General features: G+C 36.2%; 1 protein-coding gene and 1 pseudogene across 5 annotated transcripts in view; both read right to left on the reverse strand.

Moving 5' to 3' along the window:
- Positions 1-26,721, reverse strand: part of HECTD1 (HECT domain E3 ubiquitin protein ligase 1) — a 91,685-nt gene that overhangs the window by 57,093 nt on the left and 7,871 nt on the right. For all 5 annotated transcript variants that reach the window (XM_047862926.1, XM_047862924.1, XM_047862925.1 and 2 more), the window contains exons 3-10: positions 12,906-13,140; positions 8,902-9,129; positions 7,662-7,943; positions 7,295-7,565; positions 6,694-6,770; positions 6,510-6,608; positions 3,776-3,890; positions 2,964-3,138 (exon numbers count right to left, since the gene is read on the reverse strand). In XM_047862926.1, coding sequence (XP_047718882.1) covers positions 2,964-3,138; positions 3,776-3,890; positions 6,510-6,608; positions 6,694-6,770; positions 7,295-7,565; positions 7,662-7,943; positions 8,902-9,129; positions 12,906-13,140 — 1,482 coding nt within the window. The remainder of the gene's footprint in view (positions 1-2,963; positions 3,139-3,775; positions 3,891-6,509; positions 6,609-6,693; positions 6,771-7,294; positions 7,566-7,661; positions 7,944-8,901; positions 9,130-12,905; positions 13,141-26,721) is intronic.
- LOC125167977 (elongin-C-like) lies at positions 1,760-2,149 on the reverse strand (annotated as a pseudogene).

Below are 26,721 nucleotides of genomic sequence, written 5' to 3' on the forward strand. Positions count from 1 at the left end.
TTTAGTGTAATTATCTCCACCTTAGAGATAAATCAATTAAGATGAAAGAAGTTAAGTACTTTGCTCATGGCCACCTATCTAGAAATGGCAATGCTGGCATCTGGACCCACTTTGCACTGACTCCAGAGGCTGAGCTCTTACCTAAAACTTGGGCTTTCTTACTTGCCACAATTAAATGTGTCTATTTATTACCTGGGAGAATTTGGCATCAAATACACTAAACTAAAATTACATTTAGATAACCTTAAAACATTTAAAAGGGTGACAAAATAAACATCTAATAAAAGAACCCTCTTATATGGTAGCATACTTTATAATTTTCTGATGACCTTATCATGAAGCAATTCTACTCCAAATGTATCAGGATTCTTTTATTATACTGACAGCTAGTCCTCTAAAATTTTCAGGTCAAATTATCTTGTTCAAAAATGAACTTGCTCACTCAAGACATTTCTAAGTTTTATTAAAAAAAAAAAAAAGGTGGCCCCACTAACACCTACATCTCTGTAAGCTATTTGGAGAAGAATAAAAACCAAGTACTTCATGTTCACAGTGAATTGTCTTACTGACACTTTTCTCCTACTTAAAGCATGCTGCTTGAAGTTTAATGTCAACTCTTAGGCACTTGATCCTACGAAACTACATGTTCTAAAGACCTCCTTAACTTAAAATGACCAAAATAAAATTCTCAATCATTCAGCCAAAAATTCAGCAGTCATTCTTCACCCTTTCCTTACCCTCATCACTCGTATCAAACTGGTCATCAATCCCTTGGGTCAAACAACCCATCTCTCAACCTTCCGAATTTATTCCCACCAATCCAGCCCCCAAGCAAATGTTTGAAGTTCATACACTTCACAGTTCACAATGAACTGTTTAATAGCCTTCTTGCTCTCCCCCAGTCTTTTTCTCCACTGGGCTGCCAGTGTAATCTTTATAAATCACAAAATCAACTGTAACAAATATCCTCACAGGTATTTAATGACCCTTCTTTAACTCTGGAGTAAAGTCCATGCTCATTAGCATGGGCCACAGGGGCCTTCCATAGGTCATAAAGGCTCCTACTTTATATTATTCACTGAGCTATCCAAACATATCACAGTAATCCAAACATACTCCATCGATACTAAAATACTTGCTACTGCTAACAAAGCACACTCACTCATGCACTAAATATTTATTGAGTTACCTAGTAAGTATCAAACCCTATTCTATACCTCCTTGTCTTTGCAGCAGTACACAGGGCTACTTCTCATGGAGTTTACTTTAGAGGGAAGGCAATAAAACAAACAAAAGTCAAAGAAGAGCAAGATTTCAGACACTGAAAGCTCTATGAGGACTGCAAAACATCATGTGTCCTAGGGGTAAATTTAAATTAGGTGGATAAATACCAGTAGAGAAAACATTTGAACTGAGACCTAAATGATATGAAGCAACAGACCATTCAAAAGACCCGAGGACAGGGGTGCCGGGGCAGCTCAGTCAGTTAAGCGTGTGACTTTGGCTAAGGTCATAAGCTCAGAGTTCGTGGGTTGAGCCCCACAACAGCTGACAGCTGACAATGTGGAGCCTGCTTGGGATTCTCCCTCTCTCCCTCTCTCTGCTCCTCCCTGACTTGTGCACTCTATCTCAAAATAAATAAAACTTAAAAATAAAAAGTTCAACTGCACACAGGCAACATGCTATATATGAAAAAATTAGCTGAAGTACAGGTATTAAATCCTGAAAAAAGTTAACAGTTTATTATACTTTATTTTACTTAACAATCTAGGAAGTTTGCAGCTATCAGCAGTTCCAGTGCAATTACAGGTGCAACTGGGAATTCAGGGATCTCTGTGGAGCTGTTAGTATAGCGAATCTTATACATAAAATACATGTATACTTTTGATAGCATATGTGAGGGGATCTCTCTAAAACTGACTTCATTCTAAAACTGACTTCATCTCTCAACATGGCTTTTATTGTTCCAGATGTTAATGCATGTTCTCTTTTTACAATAAATTCATGACTGTAAGATATCAATTTGACATACATGGTTTCAGTGCCTTCATAGGCACCATGGGTTTTCTCTTCTCCATCCATTATATTCTTAGGAAATTCTAATTTACTTCCACAGGAACTTTAGCAGTTTCTCATCAGCCCTGCAGCCACTGCATAAGGTCCCCACACCACCACAGCCTCTACTCCAGGGCTGCTCCACCATGACCAGCTGCCTGTTGCCAAGGGTCTAAATCTCACTTTTTTTTTTTTAATGTTTTATTTATTTAGAGAGAGTGCATGGGGAAGGGGCAGTGAGAGGAGGATAGAGGATCTGAAGCCGGCTCTGCACTGACAGCAGCAAGCCTAATGTGGGGCTCGAACTCACAAACCGCGGGATCATGACCTGAGCTGAAGTCAGATGCTCAACCGACTAAGCTACTCAGGTGCCCCTAAATCTCACTTCTGCATTAAAATTTTCTCCAATTTGCACAGCCTGATTAGCTGTTAAGTCATCTATATTCCCAGAGAACTCTGATGGTATGTCTAATCTCTCACTACTCTGTATTATTACTCACATCGTCCTCACTAAACTGCAAGGGTAGAGTGAACAAAAGCCAAGTCCCACTTATTTGGGTAACTCTTCCAATAACCATCTCACACTGCCTCTTCCTAAAAGGCCTCCATAAAGCTCAATAAATGTTTGCTGTACTTACCAAAATTTCTCTAGAGTTGATATTCAGAGAGCTACAAAAACTCTTAGGAATCTAGTCTTCTTCACTTTCTAAACTCCTTAAGTCAGATCATCAGAAGAAAAGATTTAACTCTCCAATCAAATTTCCAACCTAACTTCTTATGAAGTCTAACAATCTAACTTATGATACCTTTTCAATATTAAAATAAAGTTCAATCCTTTTGGAAGAGGAAATAAATAGTGTACAAATGGCATAATTTAACTAGTAAACACAAATACTATGAATAACTACCTTATTGAAGGCAGCATAGTTTGCTGAAATGTCTGTGCAAACACTGGCAATAATCTTTTCAAGTATATAGGTGCCATTTCTGGATCTCCTTTTGGCTCATTACATTCTTCTTCATCTTTATTTGTATCTTTCTTTTTCTTATCATCTCCTTTATTAACTGGACACATCCAATCACCTGCAGATATTATTCAATAAATAAACTTTTGGAAACTTTTTCTCTCAATGAAAAAAAAAAACAAAACATTAAGATGAATGTACCCAATTTCAAACTATAATTATCCCTAATTAACAATATTAAATTGAAATTAAGATACTGTATCTATCAAAGGTATTTGTAAGAATACTACTGTTCCAATTTTTTTGTATATATGCTGCCAAAGCAAGCACATGAATACTAAAGAACATGAGTCACACCAATAAACTGAATCTCAACTTAAGGAAATAATTTTGGATATTCCATTTGATTCCAGAAATTATCTCATAAAGACTCTCCATTCATCTACTCAGTGAAAACTTGAAAATGTGGTCAAAGTACTTCAGCTACACAATCCCCAACTATTCTTTACGACATTCCCATGCCCCTTAAACTTTTGATTTTGTCATTCTGGAATCACGCACCCACAGTCTCAAAGTACACTAAATAGCACACTATTAAAGGTTTATCAAATGTGAATGTATACATACATAATTATTTGACTTCAGAGAAAAAACTCATTTATATAATGTTAATATATATACAAAAAGCTATGTCTCTAAAAGTGAAGTTGAAAAGTAATAGCAGATGGCTTAAAGACAAAGATTTTGCCACTCACCTGGAGACTGAAGAATAGCTACTACTTCACTGTGGCCCCTTTCCCGAGCTTTATCTAATGGAGTCTTCCCATCTTCATCTCTCAGATCTGGGTTTGCACCATGCCGTAACAGAGTCTAGAAAAGTAAAGCATTTAATTTGAATATAAGAACTGACACCTTAATTCTTCAATATCCAATTCTGCAATCATTAGACTGTACCCAAGGATTTCAGATTCTCATAATTACTTAAAGCAGGCACCAACTCAAATCACTACTTTTTTGCATATATCACCTTAAAAGTGGTCTATCTATATCTTGAAAATATTACAGATTAATTTCACTTGGTTATTTATTAACAACTCGAATGAAGTACATTCACATCTGAACCTATCATCTTCTCCATCAAACTCCTCCTCCCAATATTTTTTAACGCAGAGGTCCTAGTGTAAGTTTGTGACACGGTAATTTCATTTCCTATGCAGTACCAATTACCAAGTTAAATCAATTCTCCTTGAACAAACTACAAAATTTATGTCTTAAATACTAATTCACCCTATTCACTTTTTTTTTTTTTAATGTTTATTTTGAGACAGAGACAAGAGAGTGCAATTGAGAGAGGGGCAGAGAGAGAGGGAGAGAATCTCAAGCAGGCTCCACACTGTTAGCACGGAGCTGATGCAGGGCTCAATCCCACAAACCGAGATGGTGACCTGAGCTGAAACCAAGAGTCAGACATTTAACCAAATGAGCCACCCAGGTGCCCCTACTGTTCACTCATTTTTAATGGTCACTGTAAGTTCCAACAGAGAACACGTCTCATGTTTTTCTTATCAGTCTCAGAGCTGCAGTTTTTTAAACTTCATCATGATGTGATATATCTGACAAATAAGTGAATACATACACACATCTGGAAAGTATGCAGTACTGGCCAAAAAAATCCAAACTGCTGGGGTTTGAATCATAATTCAGTATTTTACCAAATCTAGGATGCCACAGATTATTAGATACATCATTAATTACCACTAAGAAAGAAAAAGATGCCAGTTAAATTGTGGAACATGCTTTCCTATTGCTTGGGTTTTGAATGTATTGAAAGAACTTTCTTAAAGTTAAGATTTTTTTCACACATTACTTGGACAAACATAAAAAAGACAATATAAATGAACTATAAGGTATTCTGAACCTTCCTCATATTCTGAGCACAATTCTTCATAATTAATTACTTTCTGATTCAAAATCAACAAGATCTGTATTTCTACAAACAATGCTATCATCTGTGCCATAAAGAGCATTAATGATGCAGCATTTCTGAGCGCTCCTCTATCAGACAGGAGTCTTTACTGAAATCACTAAATCCATTTCACAGTTTTTGTTGCATGAACAGGTAATGATAACTATGCTGCAATTTCTATCCGGTCAACAGCAATTATACAACATTTCCTATTTAAGAGATGTGAAAATGTGTATGGAGGGGGAAGAGGGAAAGTGGCAGTGTATCACAGAATCAATTAAAACCAGAAGGATCTATGAAGATTAAATGATAAGACATGTTAAATACCTAAGACACTGGCTAGCACAGAGTTAAGTGCTCAGTACTACCTATCATATCATTATTAGTAATAGCAGCTATTGCTCACTGTAGGCTGATGTATAACCAAGACAGGTTAGGGTTAGACACAATTCATTTGGCTCTTTCTCTCCCACTCAACCACTCATAACTGCAAAACAGTACAGGTCAAAAGAAAACAGGTCAATAAAAATTTATTATCCTTAGAAGCATCAATCTCTCTAAAAACTAACCAATTCAAACTGACAGAATTTGGCCTTGAAGAAAACACCTTTCCCAGGTTAGAAAGTGAAGTTGTTATCCCAAATTTTCTGATAGTGTAAAGACAGTAACAGCAACTATCATTTGAGCATCTACGATGTGTTGACTGCTACACTGTTTTTCATGTATTTTTTTTCTAATTACAACAATAATCATGCTATGAATATACATTTAATTGATAAAACTTCACGTCAAATTTTTGCTGAAGTGCTAACAATCTTTTTACTAATAAGTTGAAACTTGAATCCAAATGTGCCTGACTTAGTAGCAGACTAATATTACACTGTGTCAAATTACTTCACAATATGAATTTTCTAGAGATCTAGATCAGTCTCACATTTGGTTTAATTCAACCCTTATCATTTGATTTTGCTGGACCTCAATTTCTCTCCTAAGTGTAAAAAGAACTTTCCAAGGTCCTTTGCTAACCTAAGAGTCAAAAATATTATGATTCTTCAGCAAATAAGTTATTTGCTTTAATGATAAACAAAAATAACACAAATATGTACAAGGTTACTTGGTGCCAAGAGTAAGAAAGAAAAGACAAAGTGTTTAGCAACAGGTGACTGGCTGAATAAATTTGTGGTATATCTACATAGGGTAAGTATACACATGTAAAAAAGTTACCCAAATGCTAAAAGGAAAAGGACTTCAATATATACTATTAAATGAAAAAAGCATAGATCAGTGTATGTAACATGCTACATTTTATGTAAGGAGGGAATAAGCATATATATTTGTTTGTATCTATGCTACAAAACACTAAAAAAATAAAAACGGTTACTTATAATGAGCAATGGGGAATGGAGTGAATGGAGATGGCATGGAAGCATGACTTATCAGAATAAAAGTTTTTATATCATTCTAATTTTGGAACCACGTAAATGTTAAATATTAAATTAATAATTTAAAAACCTGGATTTTACCTTTGCTACTTGAGGTCTTCCAAAACATGCAGCATAATGTAATGATGATGACCTTTGACCCCTATTAACATCAGCACCTCTTTCACAAAGAAATTCTACCTGTAAAATTATGAAGAATCATAAAGTTGCCTTATTAACAGTTCTATCTTTGATTTAAAACACTAGCTTTTATTTATCAGCTTACCATTTCCTGAGTTCCAAAAGCAGAGGCCCAGTTTAATAGAGTCTGACCCACATCATCCATAAAATTTACTTCAAAGGCTGGAAGTTTGAAGGAGAAAAGTAAGTTTTTAAAAATCTAACAAAATCACACTGAACTTCTCTACAGTGGGAACCATTTCAAAACTGTTATTAATAACCACTAACCACGAAATCCAGAGCCAATTTTAAACACTTAAGTAAACTGTACAGTAGTAAATAACCCACAAATTCTGCTAAGAAAAAAATATTCTAAAATGTTTAAGCCACTGAAGATTCACCAGGCTGTAAGCCTTAAAAATAAACATAAAATAAGAAACAAAAAACCTAAATATATAACACAACTCAACAGGATACAAGTTTCCTTTACTCATTTCATTTACTCATTTAATAGGCATTTACTCTGGTCTTACCATGTACCAGGCTGATAATTATATACATGGGGAGAGGATACAGAAGTGGATGGCCATTCTATTATCTGGCTCAACTGCTAAAACTACTGTCCATAATCTAAAAACTAGAAATTGCCCATGTAATTCCTTATCTCACACGTTTTTCTTTTTATATTTAAAAAAATATTTTCCGACCTCCTGTGTCAATTGCATCTATAAGTGCATCGGTATCTTTACTTCGAATACAGTCTATAAGCTGCCGATGTGAGCGCTCCCCGGAGCTATCCAATCTGCGAAGTCCTGGGATTCTGCCTGTAGATCCAGCACTAGACTTTGGCAAAGCTTTTCGTCCTTCAAATAATAGCACCAAGAGAAGGTCAACCAAACGCATGGTATCAAGCACACATCTTTCATCACCCTGCAATGCACTTTCAATTGAATCCGGAAGTTCTGACCTCAGGAGATCCTAGAAAGGGAATGGGAGAAAAGTTTAATATATTTGCATTATACAAAAACAGTTTTTCTGCAAGATTAAAAATCAAAGATTCAAAAACACTCTTACGTGTGTGACTACTGGAGAGCCTCTGCAAAGTGTTGAGAGCAGACTTACAATTGTCGACACCTGGTTACTCAATTTGGAATCTGCAGCTGTGGAAGGCGCTCCTGTAGTGCTGCGACCTGGTTTACAAGCTGATGATGGTCCTGATACAGTACCACCAGCAGCAGCCATTCGAGATAACAGCTCCTCAGTTAATCCATGCTTCGCTAATGGAGCTGGGTCAACACCACGACGGGTAAATCGGTCTGCTAGTGATGCAAAACACCGCAGAGCTCCATCTGAAACCTAATGATGTAAAGAATATGCATATGGATAAAATTCACCTAAAAAGGGCTAAAGGTGAGTACTGCTAATTTCATTACTGAGAGTATAAGAAAGGCAGCTACAGAAAGGATATAAGGTCTAGATTTTAATCCTGGCTCCACATTCTGCTAACTCTATGACCTATGGATGTTACTTAACTGCTTAACGAGCTGTTTCCTGATATGTTAAATGGGGTAATAGTATTTATAATTCACTGTCCAAGCTTAAATAAGATGATATATATGAAGAATCCAGATAGGCAGTGAAAGCTCAATAAATACTATTATTATGAACAACTCTGCCAAAATAACCAATGAATAACCAAAAATAACTAAATGGAATGGTAAAAAGGCATTTAAAAGTCCAGTTCTATTTCCTAAAGTATGCTCATTCAAAAAAATTTTACACATATAAGATTTTAAATGCTGTGTTATTTTACTTCAATGAGAACTACTTGAGTCAACAAAATTGTGCTGAGTCATCAAATCACACTGAGTATAAGGTAGCTTTAAAAAATTATATATTTCTGAAATGTTTAAATTTTACAAATAAACTCATCATGTTTATAATTTAAAATGTTTGGGGGCTCAGTTGGTTAAGTATCTGACTTTGGCTCTGGTCATGATCTCACGTTTTGTGAGTTCGAGTCCTGTGTCAGGCTCTCTACTGACAGGTTGGAGCTCGGAGCCTGCTTTGGATTCTGTGTCCCCCTCTCTCTCTGCCTCTCCCCTGCACTTGCTCGCTCCTTCTCTCTCAAAAATAAATAAACATTAAAAAAAATTTTTAATAAAAAATAAAATGTTTCACTGCCGAAACATAAAAGGAATACCGTATAGAAATATAAAATGAGAAAAAGAGAAAACAGAATTACCTCTACTTCATCAGAGTACACTATAAAATCACTTTTTGAATACAAAGTATACAACAGTGATTTATTTACCTGATGATCCTCATGTTTTAATAAACTAGACAGAGATTCCACACAAATTTCTAAAGAAGAATCTTGAGGTTCCATTTTGCCACAGAGTCTTGATACCACAGCCATGGCAGAGTGCAAGGTATCTTTATGAACCAAGTGTCCGCTGTCACGAATGAAGGTAAGCACACAATTTAAGCCACCAGCCTCGAAGACTGCTCCTGACTCACGAGTACATATCAGTTCTAACACCTACAATTAATTAACAAAAGAATACAGTAAGTCCAATTTTAATTTTCTAGCATCACAGAAAACATAATGTACCCTCTAAATTACTTAGTAGCCATACTTTAAAAAGTAGAGCAAAATGAAGTATTATATTTAATTTAGTCTAATACATGCAAGGTGTCATCATTTCAAGTGTTATCAATGTTAAAAAATTGATAGATTCAGGGCGCCTGGGTTGCTCAGTTGGTTGAACATCTGACTTCAGCTCAGGTCATGATCTCGTGGTTCATGAGTTCAAGCCCCCCACACATGGCTCACTGCTGTCAACCTATCAGCTGAACTGACTTCAGATCCTCTATCTCCCTATCTCTGCCCCTCCCCCTCTTCGCTCTCCCAAAAATTAAAAAATTAAAAAATTTGATATATCTTACATTATTTTATGTATTAAGTCTTCAAAATCCCATGTAGGTTTTATATTTATAGCACATCTTTGTTTGGGGTAGCCACATTTGAAATGTCCTATATGGCGACCACGTTGGACACTATTGGTTCAGAGGTTAAGGACTATATAGCAAGCTAAGCAATTAAAGTAATTAAGCAAAAGTTTATAAAGGTCCTAGACATTTAAAAAAATCATTAGGGGCGCCTGGGTGGCGCAGTCGGTTAAGCGTCCGACTTCAGCCAGGTCACGATCTCGCGGTCGGCGAGTTCGAGCCCCGCGTCGGGCTCTGGGCTGATGGCTCAGAGCCTGGAGCCTGTTTCCGATTCTGTGTCTCCCTCTCTCTCTGCCCCTCCCCCATTCATGCTCTGTCTCTCTCTGTCCCAAAAATAAATAAACGTTGAAAAAAAAAATTTTTTTTTAAAAATCATTAAATGCTTGCTGTTACATTATTCATCATCCTCACACTTACTCTAGGAAGGTCAAAACATTAAAAACCAACCTTGATTTCTAAATTATGTTGATGTTTAAGGAGTTTGGGTAGAAGCAATGAGTTAACAGAGTCCACAGATCTTACGAGCATACCAGAAATTTAGACTATTCTTTAAGCAAGAAAAAAAATTTTTTTCAAGCAAGAAAAATATTTTCAGCATAAAAATAATATGATCAGGTTTCTAGTTAATAACTGGGAATGCAGCACAGAAAGAGTGTAGAGGCAAATGCAAAAAAAAATTCAAGCATGAATATTCAAGACAGGATGAGAGCTTAACTAAGGCAGTTAACAGAGACAAACAAAAGGAAATAAATCAGAAAAGCACTTGATTATGAATTACATGTGTGGAGTGGATAAAGTACAGGTTTCTGTTTAGAGTGACTGGGTGAAGTTGATGACAATTATCAAAATAACTGTATCTGTAGTGAAAGATCATGAATTCAGACATCTAGCTGGAGTTGTCCAACAGCCTTTGAAAACGGAGTCTAGAACTCAAGAGAGGTCAGGCCTACAGATAAGAATGTCTGAATGGTATTGATGTTAATAGCTAAGACAGTCTAGGCAAATTTATATAGTTTTAAGAAGGTAAAAAAGAACCTTATATAATATCACCACTAAAGAAAAAAATCAGTAATAATAATCTGCAAAGGAAACAGAAAAAGGGAGAGGAGGGTGTAAGAGACAAGAAAGAATTTGAAAATATGAGTCTGTGAATAAACAGTGGAGTAAAATAACAGACCTGAAACATGAAGTGACATGATCAAGAGACTGAGAAGAGAAAAAAAGCTCTAAACAGGAAAATATATACCTCTTCCTCCGAGGCTACAGACAGAAATAAATCTACAGATGAAGAGGCAGAAAATCAAGACAGTAACACCTACATCTGCAGCTCTCAAAGTGGAAAGAAGACATTTTTAGGAATCCTTGAAATAAAAATTTTTTCCTAATACTAATACCATGACCGTAATTATTTTTTTCATTATCACTTTCTCGGGAATATACAGCGGAGTTTTTGAGAAGCTGTATGTGATATAGCAACAGACTGAATGCCAAAGTAGGTATGAAGAGCCACCTTTTTTTTTTTTTAATGTTTATTTATTTTTGAGAGAGACACAGAGCATGAGCGGGGGTGGGCCAGAGAGAGGGAGACACAGAATCTGAAGCAGGCTCCAGGCTCTGAACTGTCAGCACAGAGCCTGACGCGGGACTAGAACCACGAACCGTGAGAACATGACCTGAGCTGAAGTTGGACGCCTAACCAACCGAGCCACCCAGGTGCCCCCCACCTGTCTTCTATTAAGCCAGACACTACCAAAGACATACAAAAGTGCTTAACAATGCTACTGTTCTAATTTTCTGTTTGTTCAAGAAATAATTATTTTCATTAACAGGGGCACCTGGGTGGCTCAGTTGGTTAAGCCTCTGACTTCAGCTCAGATCATGATCTCACCGTTTATGAGTTGAAGCCCCACAACAGGCTCTGTGCTGACAGCTCAGATCCTGGAACCTGCTTCGGATTCTGTGTCTCCCTCTCTCTCTCTCTGTCTCTCTGTCTCTCTGTCTCTCTCTCTCTCTCTCTCTCCCCCTCCCCAGCTTGCTCTCTGTGTCTCTCTCAAAAAATAAAAAAAAATAAAATAAAATAAACCTTTTAAATGTATGTTAACATGAGTTTGTTATTTTCAGATAAATATTCTAAATTTCTGTTTTAATATCTAATATAGTAAATATAAATATATAACCTACATAAACAAAAGCTCTTTGAGGGCCCTTCAATAGTAAGGCTTATAAAGTGATCCTGAGAAAGTGTAAAACTGCTGACCTAGAGCAGCAAGAATCATAACAAGAATGAAACAGGAATCATAAAAAGAAAATCATACAAAATCTAAATGTGTTCATTAAGTACATCTAATAAAGCCACTAGCCCAGTACTGGTGCTTTTAAAATCACAAAGTTTAAAAAAAAAAAAATAATAAAATAAAATCACAAAGTTTATAATTAGTCCCACCAGGAATGAAAACAAAACAGCTAACTCTAAAAGAAGTATAGCAAAATGGTTAGGGGCACTGTGGTTCAGTCAGTTAAGCATCCAACTCTTAAACTCAGCTCAGGTCATGATCCAGGAGGGATTGAGTCCCAAATCAGGCTCTGCAATGGGTGTGGAGGCTGATTAGGATTCTCATTTTCTCTCTCTCTCTCAAATTGAATGGAATGGAATGGAATGGAATGGAATGGAATGGAATGGAATGGAATGGAATGGAAAGGAACGAGGAACAAGGAACAAGGAAAAAGGAGAGGAAGGAAGAAAACTAGTTAAATCCATGGGCCCTAGAACCAGACTTCCTAATGTTCATATTCCTAATCTTCAAATTTTGACTGTGCCACCACTTGTATCAACCCCAGTGAAGTTACTCAACTTCAGTATACTTGAATTATTTGAGAAAGTAGAAATGCTGATGTTAGCAGCACCTATGTCATGTGAAGTTGTCATGAAGGTTTAAAAGAACACATGTACAGTGTTCATTACAATGTCTGACTCCAAAAGTTAATGTTACTTGTGGTTGCTGTTATTACTATTTTCAGAGAAAATCATTTGGCTAACAACGGGGATAACCTATCTCAAAATGATTGTGGCTACCAGAAACCCAAGAGCCAGCACAGAAGCGCATGAGCAGTGAGTGACCCACAATTTTCCATCAAAGATAAGATTTCTTTCCCCAAACCACACAGGATCTTCTCCAGTGCCACAAGGACCGTGTTTTCCACTGCTGTCAACCACTCTCAAAGAATAATGAAAGAATTTTTTTAGCAAAATATATTTTTTATTCTCTAAGTGACCTTCAAATGGGCCAATAAATAACAAAGACTTACCTTTACACATTGTTCAGCTAAGTCTCTGCTAGTCCTGTTATTAAGTTCGACCACAACTAAACGATTACAAAGTGCTTTTATAGCTCCATCAACCCCAACAATCCTTCGGGTGCATTCTGCAGATACATCCAGGTAGTATGTGATGGCACGGGCTGTCACCTCTAACACATTGTCCGGAGCACTTTCATCAAGAAAAATTTTGCAGAGGGCTGGTAAGAAAGTGCGAGGAGGACATCTGTAGTGAAAAAAAATCGTATTACACCTAGAATTATTAAATTCTTCACATCAAAATATTAACAAAATAATAAATAAAAACTGTAACATAATACAGCACGTTTTATACTGTGTCTGCATGTGTATTAGGCAGTATTTCTCACAATGCTTTTGTTTCTATAACAATTCTCACATGCTAATTTCATCACTGCTGAAAATATCAAGTTAACAGTTTAAATAAAGTAGCAGCATTATCTTGAAACCCCGTTAAAAAAAATTCCTACTCAATACTCAGCTCGAACATCAACTCCTCTGTAAAACCTTCCCTAACCTCTTCAGATAGCTAACTGGTACTTTCATGTTCCTAAAACCTCATACAAATAGTGCCCATGTTATCTAATCTATCATTTTATTTCCTTATTTACATTAAAAGGTCCTGAAGGCCAGGAACATCATTCAATTCCTGTTTTATGGGAACAAGTACTGATTTGGGGTTTAACAGACAAGGGAAAAACTTAAAACTTTTTAATCTTTCTGGTCCAATTTCCCCATTTGTAAAGCAAAGATAATATCTAAAGAATACATACTTTATATGGATGTTACAAAAATTAAATAAAATTATATAAACACTTAGCTCAGTACATTGTAACCATATTAAACTAATTAACTTTAGCTCTCCCTCCCTCCTATGAATAGTCTAATGCCTGCTAATATAAACCTGCATAAAACAGTTTTATCAAAAGTAGAATTTGTGAGGTGCCAATAATATCCCCTATATTTTATCAACACTTAAAATATGAAAGACCATGATTCACATTTCATAGAAATCTCAGTTACATGAAATCAAATACATTATTCTAACTTCTCTGCACAAACTAAGCTTTAAATGGACTACAGATAACACAAAAGGTAGTGTGCTCTAAATGTTTTAGTGGAATTACTTTGTCCTCCAATTTTTGTGTGCTTACCTTTAAAACTATCTGTATGAACATCAAAGCAACTCTACTCTTAATCTGCTTAGATGATCTTAACTTAAGGAGTCCACCAGCAGGAATACTACCAAAGATTTCAGAAGATCTCTTACAGAGGCACCTGGATGTCTTAGTCTGTTAAGCATCAGACTCTTGATCTCAGCTCAGGTCATCATCACTCAGTTCATGAGATTGAGCCCTTCGTACTGCTCTGCTCTCACAGTGTGGAGCCTGCTTGGGATTCTTTCTCTCCCTCTCTATCACCACTTCACCTTCTCTATCTCAGCCCCACCCTCTCCCTCTATGCCCCTCCTCTGCTATCACTCTCACTTCAAAATAAATAAGCTTAAAAAAAAATCTCTTGCATTCCATGATTGACCAGTCATTGATTAAACACAGGTGGTTTTTATTAGTCCACAACACTAGCAATCTCTGTCACACAGTCACTTGTAATCTTCCTGAGCAGGAAATGCTCTGAGGCAACATTATAAGAGATAGTCCTCTAGCTCTCAGGTAAGATCAGAAGACTGAGTAGCATATCAGAATCTTAAAGCACTTTTGCTGCTGTCTACCTATGCATATGTAGTAAACTGAAGAAACGAAAAGAGACTATAAAAATGTTAATACTATTGGGGAACAATATAGTCTTTTTTTTTTTTAATATTTATTTTGAGAGGCAGAAAGCATGTGAACATGTGCGCATGCACACGCAGGGGAGGGGAAGACAGGGAGAAAGAGAATACCACGCAGGATCTGCACCATCAGCACAGAGCCCAAAGCGGTGCTCAAACCCACGAACCATCAGATCATGACCTAAGCTGAGATCAAGAGTTGGACACTCAACTGACTGAACCACCCAGGCTCACCCAACAACACAGTTTTTAAAACTATTTTTTTCTTTAAAAAACAGTAACTTTTGAATAAAAAATAAGATGCTGAAGCAGACAGTCCTTGATTCAAAGGACAAGAACTGATCTACCACATGCTTTACATTAAAAATGTTAATTATTCATCTTTCTTACCCAGTACAAAAACTGCCCACCAAAAAATTAACAGAAAACAAATGTTTAGTGTAACTTTTCTATATTTCATGTGGAAATGTAGTATTTGCCAATTTGGGGACTATATTCCCTGCTGTGTCCTCCAAAATATGACAAATCTTCTGAACAAGTATGGGTAGGGGACAGTTTAAAAAAAAAAAATTTTTAAACATAGGTTCTCAGATTTTAACTGTGATCAATTTTATTACCAAGAGAAAAATAAAGATGGTCAGAACACATAAGAGCTTACTTTATGTCAGGTAGACTGAAAACCTGCTTCATGAACTTTCTAAAATTATAGTACAGAACATGGGCTGTACAAATGGGCAGAAAAATAATTCTTTTTATGGCTCCTTACTTTTTCAACAATGAGAAAGTATTTAGGCATTTTCATATATAAAATCACTAATTTTTTATTTAGAATCAAAGCAGGGGCACCTGGGAAGCTCAGTTCATTAAGCACCCGACTTTGGTTCAGGTCATGATCTTGCAGTTTATGAGTTTGAGCCCCACATCAGGCTCTGTGCTAACAGCTCAGAGCCTGGAGCCTGCTTCAGATTCTGTCTCCCTTTCTCTCTGTCCCTCCCCCTCTCATGCTTGCTCGCTCTCTCTCAAAAATAAATAAACATTTAAAAAAAAGTGTTTAGAATCAAAGCAAATTACAAAATCTCAATACAAATCAACTATAAATTGAGCATAAAGGCAGGGAAAAACATGCCAATATTAATTAATGATCTCTAAAAAGCACAAAACAGTTGAAAGAACTATACTTATATTACTTAAAAATTCATAATGAACTAAAAAAAATCACTAACAAGTATTTTTTTTTAAAACAAGTATCGTTTCTTAACATACTCTACTGGTTTTCCTGCTTTAAAACAACCACTGTAATATTAACATGTAATACCTTAAAACTGTGCCTTCAGTTGTTGGTTAGGGATTTTTTTTTAATCTTTTTTTTTTTTTTTTGAGTATAGTTGACCGAGAATTTCTTAATATCATTTTCAGAGAAACCCTATCTTGATAGATAATTCAACTTGGTCGTTGAACTCAACCTCAACTTTATGGTTATCACAGGCACCTTAAAAAGAGCATATCCTAAACAAAACTCCTGCTTTGTTCCTCCACTCCCAAATCATCATCTTTGTGATTATTACAACCATTCAAAAGGCCAGAAACCTAAGAATCATCCTTAGTTTTTCCCCTATTTTCCTCACATTACACATCCAATCCATAAGTTAAATCACACCAATTTTCCCTCTAAAATATATCCTAAATCTGTCCACTTCTCTCAATCATCTTTTACAAGCCAACCTCAAACTCTTGTTTGGACTATTCAAATAGCTACTTAGACATCCACATAAGATATATGCCTAGCATTGGGGTGTCTGGGTGGCTCAGCCAGTTAAGCATCCAACTCTTGATTTCTGCTCAGGTCATGATCTCATGGTTTGTGAGTTTAAGCCCTGCATCAGGCTCTGCACTAACAGTGCATTCTCTCTTTCCTTCTCTCTCTGCCCTTCCTGTGCTCATGTTCTCTCTTTCAAAATAAATAAACATTTAATAAGATAAAATAAAACTTTACTTCATAAAATTTGACTGGCCACAATAAAATTAATAAACTTTTAAAATTAAACACAGAATGGGGCACCTGGGTGGCTCAGTTGGTTAAGTGTCAGACTTCGGCTCAGATCATGATCTCACGGTGGGTGAGATTGAGCCCCACATATCAGGCTCTGTGCTGACAGCTCAGAGTCTGGAGCCTGCTTCAGATCCTGTGTCTCCCTCTCTCTCTGCCTCTCCCCTGCTCGCTGTCTCTCTCAAAAATAAATAAACAATGAGAAAGAATGAAATATGGCCTTTTGTAGCAATGTGGATGGAATTGGAGAGTGTTATGCTAAGTGAAATAAGTCATACAGAGAAAGACAGATACCATACGTTTTCACTCTTATGTGGATCCTGAGAAACTTGACAGAAGACCATGGGGGAGGGGAAGGGGGAAAAAAAGTTAGAGAGGGAGTCAGGCAAACCATAAGAGACTCTTAAAGACTGAAAATAAACTGAGGGTTGATGGGGGGTAGGAGGGAGGGGAAAGTGGGTGATGGGAATTGAGGAGGGCACCTGTTAGGATGAGCACTGGGTGTTGTATGCAAACCAATTTGACAATAAATTTCATATTAAAACAATTTTTTTAATTATATTAAACACAGAATTATTCAACCCCCCACCAAGAAAATAAAGAACCTAAAGCTGTACACACACACACATATACATATATACAAACACTTCAGGACACAAAGAGTTTCTGATGAGAATAACAAAAAATTACCAAGTAAATTCCAAAATGAACTCAATCACTCATATTTTTTTAAAGTATATATTTTTTCATGTTTTAAAGTGTATTTATTTATTTTGAAAGAGAGAGAGGGGGGTGCCTGGGTAGCTCAGTCGGTTAAGCCTCCAACTTCAGCTCAGGTCATGATCTCACAGTCTGTGAGTTCAAGCCCTGCGTCAGGCTCTGTGCTGACAGCTTGAAGCCTGGAGCCTACTTCAGATTCTGTGTCTCCCTCTCTCTCTGCCCCTCCTATGCTCATGCTCTATCTCTCTCTGTCTCAAAAATAAATTAAAAAAACATTAAAAAAAAAAAAAGTTAAGAAAGAGAGAGAGAGAGGCAGGGAGGGCGAGAGGGCCAGAGAGCGAGAGAGACAGAGACAGAGAGACAGAGAGAATCCCAAGCAGGCTCTGCACTGTCAGCACAGAGTCCGATGGGGGGATCAAACCCATGAACTATGAGACCATGACCTGAGCCAAAATCAAGAGTCAGATGCTTAACTGAATGAGCCACTCAGGTGCTCCTCCAATCATTCATATTTTATTCCTGTATTTCTAAAACAGACCTTATTTCTGTATGAACACATACTTGAGGTACATACAAAACCATGCTGGGCAAATATAAACATCATTTTAAAATTTCCATTCCAATTTCTCTTAAAAGATAAAAATCAAAATTTAGAAACCTACTCATTCATTGCTCCAAGGAATGAAAATTTGTAACATTATCTTCAATTGGATTTTCCTACAATAAACTGTAAAGTTCAAAACAACACAAAACCACAAGGTCCTCTATCAAATGCAGTACCATTTTGAAGGTGGTTCTAAGAAGATAATTATATACAAACACATTTGGTCAGATTTCTAAAAATAATTAAATATTTCAAACAAATGAGGAAATTTTGATTTCCTTTTATATATAATTGTGAATTCAAGACTTCAAAAAAGTTATCAGGCAAAAATGTACAAAGATTTCAGTGATATGAACTATATATATCTAATAAGGGCATAATTAAGTATATGACATAATTGTATGACAGGTTATGAAGGTTTTATTAAGGTACTTACTGAAAACTTATGATACAAATATTGTTTAACAGAAATATAAAATAAATGAAAAAACTCATAGCCATTAGTGTTTGTGTAAAAATATCCTGAGAAAAAACTAGAGGAAAAAGTTAAAATGGCTTATTTCTGAATGGTGCAGTTATAGATAATTTCTCTGAAAATTAGAGAAATTCTAAGCTTCTTTAAACTCTTCTGAATTTCCCAAATTTCTCATTCTCTAAACTTCCTTTTCTGATTTTTTTTCAAATTTTTGAAACAAACGTATTTTGTAATTCCCAGAAAATAAATTTAAAGTTTGGGACAAGTCAACTTCACTAAGCTTATTACAGCCTATTTCTCCCAATGATTGCAACCAAAAACCTTGGACAAAACAAAAAAAGCAACTGAGACACCTGGGTGGTTCAGTCGGTGAAGTGTCTGACTCTTAATCTCAGCTCAGGTCATGATCTCACGGTATGTGAATTCAAGCCTGATGTCAGGCTCTGTGCTGAAGGCACAGAGCTTGCTTGGGATTCTGTCTCTCCCTCTCTCTGCCCCTCCCCCACTTGTGTTCTCTATCTCACAAAATAAACTTACTGGGAAAAAAAAAAAGTATCTGAGGACTCTGAAAAGTACACAGCAGATAGACTGGATAGGAAGTCAAAACTTAAATAAAGACCCATGATGGAAGTGAGTTTCAGAGGCTTTTTCCTTTCCTCTTTTCTTTCCTGGTTTGACCCCTGGATGAGGCAAGTCCCCAAACTATGTAGCAGGAGCACAGAACAAAAACTCAGAACCAAGAAAGAGGGTCGTTGTGAGCCAGAGAGTGTGAGGAAAAAGTACTGAGGCTTTTTCTCCCTGCCTGGCCCAAAGGCTAGCCTCAGAGTTAAGCCTCAAACTAAACCCTGAATGACACATCCACAGTGCAGTGGAGGTGGCCTGAGCATCTAAGGCCCTGCAGGGCCTTAGAACTAAGGCCTGGGAACTAAGAAAAGGAGCCCCTTTGGTCAAAAGAGCATGAGAAGAATCCTATTATCTTCTTTTTTTCTCAATACTTTCACCTGGGGGGCAGTCTAGTCTAGTCCCAGCTCAAGGGGGAAGAAGAATGGAGGATAGGGGGTGGGAAGAAGTGTAGCTGTAACATCAAGAGAGTCCCAGTTTCAGAACACTAGTGAAAAAGGGCTCTGGGTAGCCAAAAGATACAGGGGAAATCTCAGAACAAAGAGCAAAAAAGAGGATCCCCAACACAAATCCTAAGCTCACCTCCAAACTGCACAGTGGAGGAGAGGTGAAGAACAGCAGCGAAGACTTTGACAACTATGACATAATCCACCATCCAAGTCCCAGATTATACTAAGAATGACACATGTACAGAGTAGATCCAAACACCATAACAAAGGCTATGAAATCACGGACATTGGAACCACCACCTACAAAGAGCAAGACAGAACTTGCAGTCTAAATCTAACTGGGTTGACTACATACCAATATAAAACAACAAAATCAACATTATCTTCAGAGGATTTTTATAAAACCCAGAATCTCACAATATAATATCCAAAATATCTAAGATAAAATCCAAAATAACTTGAAACACAATCAGTACAATCTGATCTATCCAACTCAAGAAAAAAAGACAGCCAACAGATGCAAGCCTGAGTCAATCTGGATGTTAAAATTACCAAAGAGGATTATAAATCAGCTTTTATAGCTATACTCTACCAGGTAAATGTGAACATTCTTGAAATGACTGGAAACAGAAGTTTTCAGCAGAGAAACAAAATATAAAAAAGAATCAAATAAAAGTCTTAGAAATAAAAAGCACAATTTGTGAGGGGGAAAAAACCTTACGAATGGAACAGAGAGTAAAAAGATTGGGAGGAAAAAAAGGAAAACTCTCAGGAACCTGAGGGAGCATTATCAAAAAATGTAACATTTGTGCCACTATTGTCCTAGAAGGAAAGGAGAAAAAAAATGGCTATAGAAAATAGATTTGAAGAAGCTTCCCAAATTTGGTCAAAGATATACAGATTCAAGAAGTTCAGTAAACCTCAAATAAGACAAATTCAAAGACAACCATGCACAGAAAAAATCATTATCCAATAGCAAAAAGCCAAAGGCATATATTTTTAAAAACCTTAAAAAGAGCAAGGGAAATACAACACAAAGAAACAAAGATTAGAATGAGCGCAGATTTCTCATCAGAAACCATTAAAATGAGAAAATAGTGGAATGATATCTTTTTTTTTTTTTTAACGTTTTATTTATTTTTGAGACAGAGAGAGACACAGCATGAACGGGGGAGGGGCAGAGAGAGAGGGAGGCACAGAATCGGAAGCAGGCTCCAGGCTCTGAGCCATCAGCCCAGAGCCCGACGTGGGGCTCGAACTCACGGACCGCGAGATGGTGACCTGGCTGAAGTCGGACGCTTAACCGACTGCGCCACCCAGGCGCCCCCGGAATGATATCTTTAAAATGCTGAAAAGAACTCTCAACCCAGAATTTTATATCCAGCAAGAGTATCTTCACAGCATGAAGGCAAAATAAAGATATTCTCAGATGAAGGAAGACTAAGAGAATTTCATCAGTAGCAGACCTCCCTAAAAGAAATACTAAAGAAAGTTCTTCAGAATGAAAGAAAAGAACACCAGAGAAATACATGAAACTTTACAGGAATGAAAAAAAGAAATAAATACATAGGTAAATATAATAGATTATTCTTCTCCCATTAACCTGACTGCTGAAAGTGAAAATTGTAACAGAGTATCTTGAGATTTTCAATGTATATCAATTTAAAACACATAAATATTAGGGGTGCCTGGGTGGCTCAGGTTAAGCAGCCGACTTCAGTTCAGGTCATGATCTCAGAGTTCACGAGTTCAAGCCCCACACTGGCCCTGTGCTGACAGCTCAGAGCCTGGAGCCTGCTTCAGATTCTGTGTTCCCCTCTCTCTCTGCCCCTCCCCTGCAGGTGCCCACTCACACACGCTCTCTCTCTCTCTCAAAAATAAACGTTTAAAAATATATATACATAAAGGGACAGAGACAAAACACAATAGCTAAAGTTAAAATATAACACTACAAAATATTCTACACTTTGAAAGACAGGAAAGAAAAAAAACTGAACAAAAAACAAATATTCAAACATTATACATATATCCAAATACACTAAAAGTTATATCAAATGTAAATGGTCTAAATTCATCAATTTCAAACAAGAGACTGTCAGGTTGGATTTAAAGAAACACAAGCCAATAGCTCAATAGAGCACGTGACTCTTAATCTCAGGGTTGTGAGTTCAAGTGCCACAGTGGGCGTGGAGCCTACTTAAAACACACACACACACATACAAGCCAACCATATACTGTCTACAAGAAACCCACATATATACAACGACATAGATTGGTTAAAACTGAAAGGATGGGAAAACATAGACTAAACAAACACTATCAAAAGAAAGCTTGAGGGGTGCATAGCTGGCTCAGTCAGTGAAGCATGTGACTCTTGATCTTAGGGTTGTGAGTTTGAGCCCCATGTTGGGTGTAGAGGCTACCTAAAATAAAATCTTAAAAAAAAAAAAAAAAAAAAAAAAAAAAAGCAAGCAAGCTTGAGTGGCTATAGTTATAGAAGACAAAATAAACTTTAGAACATGGAAAATTACCAGAGATAAAGAGAGTCTTTTCATGACAAAAGGGTTGATTCACCAAGAAAACAATCCTTTTAAAGACACCTCAAGGCTTCAAAATACTTGAAAAACAGAAATAATGGAAGAGAAATACTTGGAGACTTCAACATATGTCTTTTGGGAACCTATAAAACACATGGACAGGCAATCAACAATATAGACTGATCACCACTATCAATCAACCTGACCTAATATGACACTTAGAGAACATTCCACCCAACAAGAGCAGAATATACATTCTTCTCAAGTGCATGTGGACAAATCACCAAAAAACAGACACATGGGCCATAATACAAACCTTAACAGATTTAAAATAATTAAAATAATATAAAGTATATTCTCTGACCACAACAAGAACACAAAAATATCTGGAAACCCCCAAATATTTGTAACTTAAGCAACACTTTTAAATAACCTACGGGTAAAAAAGAAAGTTCTAAAGGAAGTTTTTAAATTTTGTGAGCCAAATGAAAAGAAACAAAATCAACTAAAGCGAAAAGAGGAATTTATTATTAAATGCTTATATTAGACAAGGTCTCAAATTGTAACCTAAGCTTCCACCTAAGAACCAGAAAAAAAGGACAAATTAAACTTCAAACCAATGCAGAAGGAACTAATACAGAACAGAAATCAATAAAACTTAAAACAAGAAAATATAAAAAATGAACTAAACCAAAAGCTGCTTCTTTGAAAAGATTAATAAAATTGGTAATCTTTACTCAGACTGATCAAAAGATAAAAATTACCAGTCTCAAAATGAAAAAGAAAATTATCACTACATACTGTACAAACATCCAAAGGATAAAAAAGGAATACTACAAACAACTCTATGCCCATAAATTCCTTCAAAGACATACTACCAAAATTCACTCAAGAAGAATTAAGTAACCTTAACAGTCCTCTATTACAGAAAGAATTAAACATATCAATTTATTCCTACGGATTGTGTTGTTGGTGTTTATTTAAGAAATATTTGCCTAACCTAGGGTCACAAAGGTTATCTCCTATGTATTCTTCTAGAGATTTTATAGTTATACGTTTAACATTTAGATCTATGATTAATTTTAAGTTTATTTTTGTGTAAGGTGTGGGGTATGAATCACAGTTTTCTTTTTTCCATGTGGATACAATTGTTCCAGCACCATAAAAAACAAACAGACAAAAAAAAACTACCCTCTTCCACTGAACTGCCTTTGCACCTTTGTTGAAATGAGGTGTCCCTGTACATGAGTCCATTTCTGAACTATTCCATCTCATCAATCCATTTAGCTTTACATCAATACCACACTGTTTTGATTACTGTAGCTATAGAACAGGGATTCAAATACAGTATCATTAGTCCTCTAACTTGTTTTGGTTAGCATAGGTCCTTTGCATTTCCATGTAATTTTGAAATCAGTTTCCCAATTTCTGCATCTTGTCAGATTTTTCTCTAAGAATTTCAGAAGAAATGAAAATTCATATTTACACAGAAATCTGTATGCTAATGTTTATAGCAACTTTGGTCATAATGACCAAAACTAGAAAAACCATTTACCTTCAAGAGGTAAATGGATAAACCACCTCTGGGATGCATCCATAAAATGGTACTACACAGCAATGGGAAGGAAGGAACTATTACACACACGGCAACATGGATGATTCTCAAATGCAATATACTACATTTACATTTGAATCTGAAGCCAGATTCAAAGGCTACACAATGTATATATGATTCTACTCATACAACACTGTGTAGAAGACAAAACTATAGCAGCAGAGAACAAACCACTGATGGTCAAGCACTGGAGTTGGGGAAGGATTTAACTTCAAAGGTACGGCTCTAGGAAACTGCTATGCATTTCAACTGTGGGTGGTGGTTACATGGCTCTGCATTTGTCAAAAGTGGAACTTTACTGTAATTTAAATATATTTAAGAAAAAAATAAAGATCATGCATATAATAATCACAGACCTCCCTGAATAGCACTAAAAGTATACACCTATGGTATAAAATCTTATTTTCAATTAAAGAGTTTTTCAAAATTTTACTTGCTAAATATTTGTCTCTTACTTTATGGGTAGAAATTACATTTATACAGTATATTAAACCTAGTACTATACTATAATACCAACCTATAAACTCAAAGGTCTATGTTTTTTAATTAGGAAACATTAGGATTACTCATCTATATGGAACTGTCAGACCAGTCAACCACACCAATGAGATTAAGAAACTTCAGATGAATCCATATTTAAGCAATGGTTTCCAAAATGCTACCTGCAATCACATCAGAACTTTTCCCCAATGAAAAGCAGAGATAAATAAAATAAGAACAAGTTTCATGAGGTTCCAAAGAGAAATAATTTCCCTGGGCACTGTAATAGTTTTTATACTATATCATACTCTTTTTCTAGACTGCATCACTTGAATTTTGGCCAAGATTTCTTAAGATTTACAATATAAAATTTAACTTTAAAAAAAAAAAGGAAGTTATGTATAGTGGCAATATTTTACTGACTACGGTCTATAAATTCTCCATTTCTTTTATATAAAACTAAACAAAAGTTTAACTATAAAAGTCTAATAAATTTGGTTTTGTAAAGATAATAAATAGCATCTTTTGAGTCCTTTCATCTTTTATTTTACTTTATTAATTTTTTTATTTTAGAGAGAGAAAGAGTGTGAACAAGGGAAAGGGGCAGAGAGAGAGAATCTTAAGCAGGCTGCATGTTCAGCATTAAGCCCCATGCGGGGCTCGATACCATGTCCCTGAAATCATGATCTGAGCTGAAATCAAGAGTCAGACATTCAACTGACCAAGTCACCCAGGTGCCGCAAATCTTTTATTTTATTTTTGTCCCTGTCCCAGCTTTGACTCTGTGTGGCTTAACTAAAAATAACTCATGGCACGGCAGTTGAAAATCATGGCCTTCCCTCTCAAAGAAAAAAGGAGTAAAATTCCAATATGTAGACTTGCTTTTCTCCAGTTAAAATACACACACAAATCTGACTGCAATTCATCCAACAAATATCTACTGAATGCCTTTTTATGCCAAGTGTTGTGCTAAGTGTTGGGGGGTAGGATACAAAGATGAACAAGACAGTGCTAAGCTCTGCGGAACTCAAAGGTCTAAAATTTTCTATAAACTGGAAGAGTTGGCTTTTTTTTTTTACATTTTAAGGCGATAGACACTTTGACAAACAAAGCTCACTGAAGATCATTATCTATGAGCCCCCTAGAGCCCAGGGATAAGAACCTTAGAGAATGGTTTTCATCTTCCAGCGCTTCTTTCTGCTGTCCACTGAAAAGAAGTATATAAACACCTGATTTCTGTAAACAGAAATTACTTAACTTTTCAGGATTATACATATTTGGTGAACATTCTCTAATCAAGAAAGCATCAGCTGTGGGCTGATCAAAAAAGTAATTTAACTTCCCTGTTACTCTACCATGAGGTAGATGAAAACAGGAGTTAATATGGAAAAGGCAGGTACATAAACGCAGAGAGGTAGGGAAAATATATATTGATGCTGTCATTGTTTGTACTACAGAGAATACAATGCTCCTTCTCTTGCATGCTTACCAACTAATTTCATGACTCCGTAAGTACTTTTTTTAGGCATTTTAGGCCTAAGTGAAAAACAAGCACAACATGAATAATTTCTTCAGCTTCTCAGTATCTGGATATTAGCTATTGTATGCCAGGCACTATGCTTAGCAACAGAAAAACAAAAGTAGTAGTTATATCATGTATCTAGTACTGTAGGAACACAGGAGATGTCTTTGAAATCAACATTTAAATTCTGTCCGTTAGGTAAAGACCCAGAAGATTTTGTAAAAGTGAGTGATACAATCAAATCAGTATTTTAAGACCCTTTACACCTCAAAAAAGTTGGGTGAAAAGACCATGAATATTTTAAGACTATAACTCTGGGTACAGTCAGCTTGGAGACAGGAATATCTGTTATGAAGCTACTAGCACTATATGAGCATAATAATTTCCCCATACCAATCCGAGGTATTGTCACTCTTTTTAGTCTCCTACTCCAGGGAGAAAACAGATGTCATCAGACAGAAATTCCTTCAGCTTTTTACCATCAAACCTAAAACATCTGCATTTAATCTCTCCATCTTCCCTGCTTTACAACAAGAACACACTACCTAAAATCTCTCTCTCCAACAGTGAGAGCTTTGCTACTAAACTAAGATATTCCGACCAACAGCTTCAGCATTATCTGGCAGCATACTAGGAATGCAGACTATCAGGTAGCACACCAGACCAAATGAATCATAACTTGCAATTTAACAAGATCCCCAGATGATTCACATCATGCACACTGAAGTTTAAAAAGCACCAGTCTTAACAGAAGCTGATTTTCTCCCAGTTTCTCAGAATCCTAAACACTATAGATATTCCATTCTCTCTCCTACCTCTATAACCTTTAAAAGACAAAACCCTACACCCCCATTCCAATCTAATTTTTCAAAAACCTTTTCCACACTCCCCATCTCTATTTCTTCATATCCTACTTCTGGACCAATTCCA

Source organism: Prionailurus viverrinus, chromosome B3 (genome assembly GCF_022837055.1).
Source record: "Prionailurus viverrinus isolate Anna chromosome B3, UM_Priviv_1.0, whole genome shotgun sequence".
Lineage (NCBI taxonomy): Eukaryota > Metazoa > Chordata > Mammalia > Carnivora > Felidae > Prionailurus > Prionailurus viverrinus.